At 34.1% G+C, this 8,260-nt stretch overlaps 2 protein-coding genes across 3 annotated transcripts in view; one reads left to right on the forward strand and one right to left on the reverse strand.

Annotated features, from left to right (window-relative positions):
* The window catches only part of LOC110023200, a 10,932-nt gene extending 8,381 nt beyond the window's left edge, over nt 1-2,551 (forward strand). For both annotated transcript variants that reach the window (XM_020722491.1, XM_020722492.1), the window contains exon 4: nt 1,754-2,551. The gene's annotated coding sequence lies outside the window, so the exon portion shown is untranslated. The remainder of the gene's footprint in view (nt 1-1,753) is intronic.
* Nucleotides 2,527-8,043, reverse strand: LOC110023199 (probable staphylococcal-like nuclease CAN1). The gene is made up of 9 exons (XM_020722490.1): nt 7,804-8,043; nt 7,660-7,715; nt 4,908-5,022; nt 4,507-4,635; nt 4,225-4,412; nt 4,083-4,142; nt 3,830-3,989; nt 3,100-3,168; nt 2,527-2,773 (listed from the first exon to the last, which is right to left on the reverse strand). Exons 1-9 carry the CDS (start codon nt 7,921-7,923, stop codon nt 2,675-2,677), a joined length of 996 nt encoding a protein of 331 aa, XP_020578149.1. The 5' UTR covers nt 7,924-8,043; the 3' UTR covers nt 2,527-2,674.
* Nucleotides 8,044-8,260: the final 217 nt, after the last annotated feature.

Consider the following 8,260-nt stretch of genomic DNA (forward strand, 5'->3'; position numbering starts at 1 on the left):
AAGAGAGGAGATTGATTGTGGAGGAGTGGTTATGGGTTGCTGAATTAATGGTTGTTTGGAGACTGCAAGGCAAAGAGCAGCGAGAGTAGTAGATGAATGAGATGGAGGAGAGGATGGAGAGAAAGAATAGGAGGTTGCAGAGGGAGGGGAAGCTTTTGGAGGTTGTTGAGCTGTGGTCTTTTGCCATGGATGGCAAAGGGAAGATGATGATGGCCAGAAGGAAGCAAGGGAGGTACAGATATAATGTAAGAGACTTGGGATCGTTGCACAATCAAGGAGTCTTCAATTTTTTTCCCTTAAAGTTTTCATTTTTCTTAATTTATTTTAGTTGACTTGAGAAATGTGCTCCCCATGTGCATTTGTTCTGGATTTTAGGCAGATTCTGGTGCGCTTCAAGGGAGTTTTGAAGCGCACTCTACCTTAGTTTTGTAAATAGCCAATTGCTGCAGTTGAATTTGACCAAAAATAAGACTCTAGCTCAATCCTTTTTTAAATTTTTTTTATTTTAATTTTCTTTGAGACTCGTTAAACTTAAATTTTAAAATTAACAGGGGTTTGTACGCTCTAAACACGTGTTTGCATGTCACACCTAAATCTGCTAAGTCAGTTCTCTTGGTTCATGGGTTCGAGCATGCCTATGCGCGGGATCAAGTGGTTAGGCACATGAGGTTGGTTAGGGGCTCGTATCATAGCCTTTGGCCAATCTTTTGAAAACTAAGGCCTAAATGGATTTAGTGGCATATTTAAATTTGTATTTATTTATAACATTTTCAATCTTTTGACCCGAACCCGACCTGTATAATCCATTTAACATAAGACATAACAACTATACAAGTCTATTTCAGATCAAATTCGGGTCACTTCTTGGTCAATCTCGGGCCAATTTTTAGTTTGCGGTTAATTTCGAATCAGTTTGGGCTGGCGGGTGAACCCGAACCCGACTCAAAAAATTAAACAATTAGGATTCCTAACTCAAACCCAACCCGAAAATTATTCGGGTCATCAACTCAAACCTGGATTTTTCAAGTCGGACTGAGTTGGCGTTTCAGGCTAATTTTTGACACCCATAGTTGAATGTGTAGGTGTTAGATTTGTAAATACATAAAAATTGCGTCGTATGTATGTAAATTCCCCTTTTTCTATTAGGTGTTCACATGTTTCTTGTTGTGCAAGGCAATGTAATTTCCTTCTGGATTCTAGCTATTAAATTGAACATAGAAATGGAACGAGTTCAATTATTTCCTTGCTGTTCCTGCAAGTACTGTATTTGGAAAGATTTACATACATACCACCCTCTTTCTTTGTATTTGCATATTTAACGCCTAAAAGTTCAATTTTTATATGCCTACCATCTTACCCATGCATGAAAAGGTGTATTTCACATTTTAAATGTTAAAATAGTAATATTTTTTATGTGATACGAAAGATTTAGGTGGTATAAATGTACAAAAACAAAGGTTTGCTGTTAGATATGTAAATAGATAGGAATTGGGTGGTATGTATGTAAATGCCCCAAAAATTTGATATTTTCTACTTTCTGTTCTGTTTGATTCTATTACTGCTTTGGTTAGCAATCATTGGCATTGATTCAACAAAGTTTTAAGTGTTAGATATCTGAATACATTGGAAGTGGGTTGTCTATATGTAAATGCCCCAAAATTTTGACATTTTCTGCGTTCAGTTTTGTTTCATTCTATTTCTGCTTTGATCAGTAATCAGTCTCGCTGATTCAATGCTTATTCTATATGTGCAGTTAACTCTTGTTCACCGGGGTGCATCGGTGCCTGCACAGCTTTCAATCTCGTAAATTCGGACTCCATTTATACGATTTATTCGCACGGTTCCTAACCATATTTCGTACATAACATGACCTTCATTCTCTAGCCCCTCATTTAAACTCAACTTCATCAATAGTTACTTGATCCTTTACCTTCCTGCTTTGACATAAATGCTCAAATTTGTGAATCTTTAAATTACAGAACTGTTATTATGATTCACAGTCACACCACTGAAGGGGTGAAAGGGTGAAAACAATAATATTTTCATTTTACATGTCTCAGTTTGGTAATTTGAATGATTGTTACATCGTTCCAAACACTGTTTGTTTCTTGAGATGAAGAGATAAATTCACTTCTTATTAAGTTTGCACAGTTTAGAATAGCCCTGTTATTACAACTTTACAATATAACACAATCTTGTTGGTGTTGAATTTAAGCTTTTATTTAGTTGTGATGTTGAAGCTGCTGATTGAGCAGAAAGACCTCGCTGTACAAAGCCTCTTCTGCTAAGCTTTTTTTTTTGGGGACATTTGCATGCATAGCACACAATTCTTATGTATTTACATATCTCACATCTAAACTTTCGTATTTACACGCAGCACTCAAGTCTTTAATACCACATAAAAAATATCATAATTATATATATTTTTTTAAAGTAAAATACATGGTACTATGTATGTTAATATGAAAGTATAGGGGTGAGATATGTAATATAAGAATTGCGTGCTATGCATGTAAATTTCCCAAATTTTTTTTTTTGGCTTCTGGGAAGGGTGAGCGCCCGAATCGGACTCCTTGGGATTCTTCGCCTCAGCTTAATTTCAACTTGATAATTAGTAGGAATCTCGAGCGAGAAAATATTACGTGCGGTGAACGTAAATGTAATATTTTCTGTCTCAAGAACCATTCTTTTTGTTTTTTCGCCATTCCCATGGCTTTTCAGGATTAGCTACAGCCCATAAGCCTATGCCGGCTTCTCTGGCTTCCTTCTCCCACTGCAATTTTTACTTAATCAATGTGAGAATACAAGTTTAGTGAAATCGTCACTGGGGTCATTGACATACATTCAAATCTTATGAATGTACATATATCTAACATTTAAAAACTTATTTTTTTACATTTATACCACCCATATCTTTCATATCACATTAAAAGTATCACCATTTTAATTTTTCAGAAGTAAAATACACATTTTTCATGCATGCGTGAGGTGGTATGTATGTAAAAATGAAAGTATAGGTGTTGGATATGTATATAGGAAATGAGGGGTATGTATGTAAATCTTTCCTTCATTTTAGTTTCTATGCCATTTAAGACTTACTGCTGCGAGCTCTGGTCTTTTGTCGTAAGCATTGTAGTGCCATGCACATCCCCTTCTCAGCAGCTTCTCCTGTAAATAAAGTTGTTCCGGCTCAGTGATGTGATGAGAAAAGTAATCTGTTTAAGAAGATATCGACAAGCCATAATGTCTACTTTATATTGCTTTTTTTTTTTCTTAATTTATTTTTAGGATATTATATATAAATATATAAAAATTGTGTGGTATGTGGCATGTTGGTAGAGCGGTCTCTCTGAAGGTCATAGGTCCCCTCAGGTCATGGGTCTGAATCCCTCCATGTGTAGGATGTTGTACTCGAATATTTAGCACACTTAAGGATGGTTGGGGTTCGTCTAATAGACTTTGGCTATTCCTTAAAAAAGAGGTATGTGGGTAAATACCTCTTTTTTTATTATTTTATGAGACTTTAACTTCTAAATTTTAATTTTGAGGAAAACATTATAGATATAATATTTGACTACTATTTTTTAGGGGTATTTACAAAGACTATATTATATAAAAATATCACTGTCATTTCTTTTTTTAAAATATAAATGCACATTTGCATGAGTAGACTTATCAAACTAAAGTTTTATAAATATAAATATAATAGTTTAGTTGTTAGATTTCTAAATATATAAGAATTGTGTGATATGTATGTAATTTTTTCTATTTTTTAACAGCAACTGATTTACTTGTATAATAAATAAAACAAGAAGAATTATTGACAGACCTGTACAAACGTGCCATTACAGTAGATGTCCCCAACACAGCGGCCATATCGATCATCTCCATACACATAAACCTTGACTCGCTTTCCTTGCACCAACTTAACTAGCTCTTCTTTAGCTTCCTTCCCGTAAGGCATGGAGCTCTCAGGAGCATCAATTCCCCTGCTCATTTTCCATCAGTTAAATAAACCTCATTCAACATTGACAAAAAAAAGGAAAAAAAAAAAAAAAGAAAAAAACATTCACTCTTCTTACCTTAGCCTTATTCGATATTTTTTCGCCAAAGTTTCTTCGCCTTTTTGCCCACTCACAACCCTACGAAATCAATGATGGATTGTTAGCTACAATTGCTTGGTTAAGTGAAACATCTATCTCTAACTCTTATCAGTCTCTTTACCTGTATCCGGCATCTGTTATGATCTTATGGAGTGCATCCGCCTTCTTGAAATCCTTAGCGGCTCGAGCCTTGGCTCTTGCGGTGGCGGCCTTTCGAACTTGTTGAGGGACTGTAGATGATTCTCTTGGGTCGGCCGCATCAACATATACAATGACCGTATCTCCATCTGCTATGGATTTGAGATCAATCTATTGATAGAAATTGATCAATTTGAGTGGAGATTAGATATCTGCTTGATTGTGAGTTCAAATTTTTAATTCAAATTTTGAGATGGTTTCGAACCGGTAGGGACTTGAGTTCAAATTTTGCTCCTTGAGGCTTGGGTGGTGCGGGAACACCTGTGGCTTCTGCAGAGGGAGAAGATTGAGGAGATTGCGAAGATTGTGGGAGTTTGTAGAAAGCCAGGAGCCCCTGAAACAATGTAGATAAGTGCATTTAGATTGATTTGGATTAAAATGCCTTGTTGATATTTCTTAGGAAATGATAAGTTCATTTGTATAGCCCTTTTTCGTCATGATAATGAAATTTTCATATTTGAGAGGGCTTGTGAAGATTAAGATTAAAGTTGATATCTAAGCACATGATCAAATGCATTCATGAATGTAATAAATTATGTCATTTTTTTTTTCAAAATAACTTTTATTATTTGCAACCAAATAAAATTTACTGCAAAATTTATTCACCTCCACATCTGCCTTTTTGTGCCCTTTCAATGTTTGGATGATGAACCGAGCTGCCTCCTCTGGCGTTTGTGGTGGTGTCTTGGCTTGACTCCATTCCTCTGATAGCTTTTTATACCTAAAATGTCCAAAATAAACTCACATAAATAATCAATGCTTAATTAATTATTATTAGAAGTCATATATGATAATGAATCTTTTTACTATTGAAGCTCACAGACTACTGTTGAAGTAAAAATTAGGATCTCATAGATTAAAGATAACAAAAATGAAATCAAAATATAATGATTGCATGTTAAAGAAAAAAAAAAATCAAGATCCTATGAATTCATATCAGTAGGAAAATTGGGGTCCTATGTAATTAATTTTTTTCTTGTTTTTTCCTATTCAATCTAAACATTGTCTTATATCAAACATTTGGGTAAATAATAAAAACATATTTGAGATCCTTTTATTTTTCTACATAATATCAAAGAATTGATCTCGCTCTCTCTTATGCTCCCCGTCTTTTTTTCTACCCTCCCACCCCCCATATGTTAGAGTATTCAACCCATATCACGAGCACTATTTGCCTCTTGGCCAGTCTTCTCAAAACCAACATCCATTATTTGGTTGCATTTTATATTATACGTTGTGAAGTGCACGGTATTTGAGGTTGTACAATCAAATTATAACTCATTTTTTTTAGTTGTTCTTGAGAAAATGTTGTTTACTTGTTCGATGACATGCTGCACTATAGAAAATACTCTGACACTTTCACATGGTTGTTAAACAATGGTTCTTCTCACAATGTCATCATTAATTTGAGCAATCTCTTACCTCACACTTTTTATGATGGCTTTAACAATGGTATGCTTGAAAATAACATTGGTTTTCTATAAATACGTTGGTTCTACCTCTCACAAATTTTTAAATAATGTACATTTTCAATTCAATTATAATGTATGTCAGTATTACAAATTAAGAAAAAACTTTCATTCCTTGCATCCATTATTTCATATTCTCAATTGTTTGAATAATAATCTCATAGGTGTGGACATCAACTATACATTAATTTAATGACTATTAAAATGTTATTCTCATTTTTGACATTCAATATTCTTGAAATCTCCATTATATCACATGTTTTAATTCCCTTCTCCAAGGCCTTTTTATTTGGGAAGCCTTCATGGGCCAACTTTACATTTTTTCTAAGCAGACCATCCAATACATGCATGCAAGCTTCATAAATTCATTTATGGAATTAAGCAAGCACCCTATACTTGACATCATGAACTATCATTTTTCTAGTTATATGTTTTTTCTTCCCCAAATCTTTTGTTATGCTCTTAAAAGTGTTGGTTTATTATTTATTATTTTATCTATATTAGCAACATCATTATCACATGTAACTCAATCACTGCCTATTATATTTTTTCACTCTTAATTATTCTCAATCAGGGTCTTCTACTGCACTATTTTCATAAGGCATCAATTGTTCCAAACTAATACATGCACGATTTTCTTACTTGAACTCAACACTTACTAAATCACTAAATCTAAGTTAAACTTTGGTTATGCACTCATTGATTCAACTATTTATGGCATTTTTTATGGGCATTTTACAAAAAAAAATTAGCTCTTATATGCCCAAAGATATCATTTGAGATGATTTAATTATCTCAATTTATGTGATATCTCACCACTATCAGTATACTACAATAAAATAGCTCTTATCCTTTCTATATGTGGCACTATTAATCATAGCTTTTCTTTTTTTTCTTTGGCTCACCACTTCCACTTCATATATTATTTGATAAAAGTAACAAATACCTGCTCAATAATTTTTGCTAAAACCTCATCTCCTAGTGCCAATTAACAAAATATTAACAATTATATATTTTTCCATCAAAATTAGAAACTACTCAGTTGCTACCACAGTTGTTAAGCTTAGTTTGATCTACTCCCTATTAATCAAACTAGACACTCTCCTTTCTCAAGCACCAACAATCTATTTTGATAATATAAATCACACACCTTTATGAATGAAACATTTAGCTATTTATTTGAGAACATGTTCAAAATAGTTCTTTATGTGTGGCTCATGTATCTTCTATGATTCCAATGCTTTCACTAAACCACTTTTGCTTGCTCGCTTCTCTATGTATACATATAAAAAAAATAAATAATAAATATTCAATTGACAAAAATTATATGTTATATTTAATTTAAATGAGCAATTACATACACATCATCGAAAACTTCCTATTTACAAATCAATCACCTTCTTTCATCCATCTATTTTTCAAATTTTCACTCAATATCAAAATTCATGGTAAAATCTCAACCTATATTTTTCATTTTTTTTTAATCAAATTTTCAATAGTTTAATCATGGGACACATAAATACATTTATTTGGCTGTTCAAAAAAATACACACCTTGGAGGTTCATTTGTAAATATCAATATTTTTGGTGATTTCTATGTAATTATCCCTTATTTAAATCATTGAAAATATTCCAAGATATAACTATATCAAAGGAAATTAAGGAAATCAGCATACTTCAGATAATTAAAGACAAGAAAACAATCATAACCCCACAAATTCAGTAATTTTTTTTAATAAATCTATAAATTAAATCTCTCAATATTTTCATTCCTGATTTAGCTTCAATGTCACCTCCAAAGAACTATTCTCTTCCATTCACACAAATCGTATAAGCTTGTATTAACTTAAATATCAATTAATCAAGGATCGAATTAAGTTTCTACTCACCAATTCTCCTGCGCCTTCTTGGAGGAAACAACATAGCGGCTCAGCTGCTCGGGAACCTTCAGCCCAACAAAATTAAATCAATCAACAACTGCGCAAACCCTAATTAATCCAATCGGAGCTCAATAATACTATCTGAATTCTGACCTGAGATGTGATCTCGAAGCTGGCGATGTCGCTTGCGAGGGCGGCGACCCCGCCGGAATCCCCTGAAGAGAGCCGCCGGAAACAGCCGAACAGATATCTGAAGAAGGCCAATAGCCCCATCTCTCTCTCTAGAAGAAGGAGGAAGAAGAAGAAGGATGAAGGGGATACTGTAAAGGAAAGGGGGTGAGGGGAATCTCTCTGCGCGCGTTCTGCGTGATTATGCGGAAAGAGAAAGGAAGCAGGAAGGTGAGTTGCTTAACAGAGACCCGTAGTGAAGGTTTATATAAGGATATTTATGTGGGCCCGACGCGGTAATTGAGGTGAAGTTTTGGGTGCCGCGATTTTGGGTGTGGGAAGGATTTTGTTTATGGCGAATGAAATTGATTGTCAAAAAAGACAGATCGAGACAGGTGGCAGGATTTCATTTGTTGCTTCTTTGTGGGGTTTTGCGGTGTAG

The sequence above is a fragment of the Phalaenopsis equestris genome, unplaced genomic scaffold, assembly GCF_001263595.1.
Source record: "Phalaenopsis equestris unplaced genomic scaffold, ASM126359v1 Scaffold000223, whole genome shotgun sequence".
Taxonomy (NCBI): domain Eukaryota; kingdom Viridiplantae; phylum Streptophyta; class Magnoliopsida; order Asparagales; family Orchidaceae; genus Phalaenopsis; species Phalaenopsis equestris.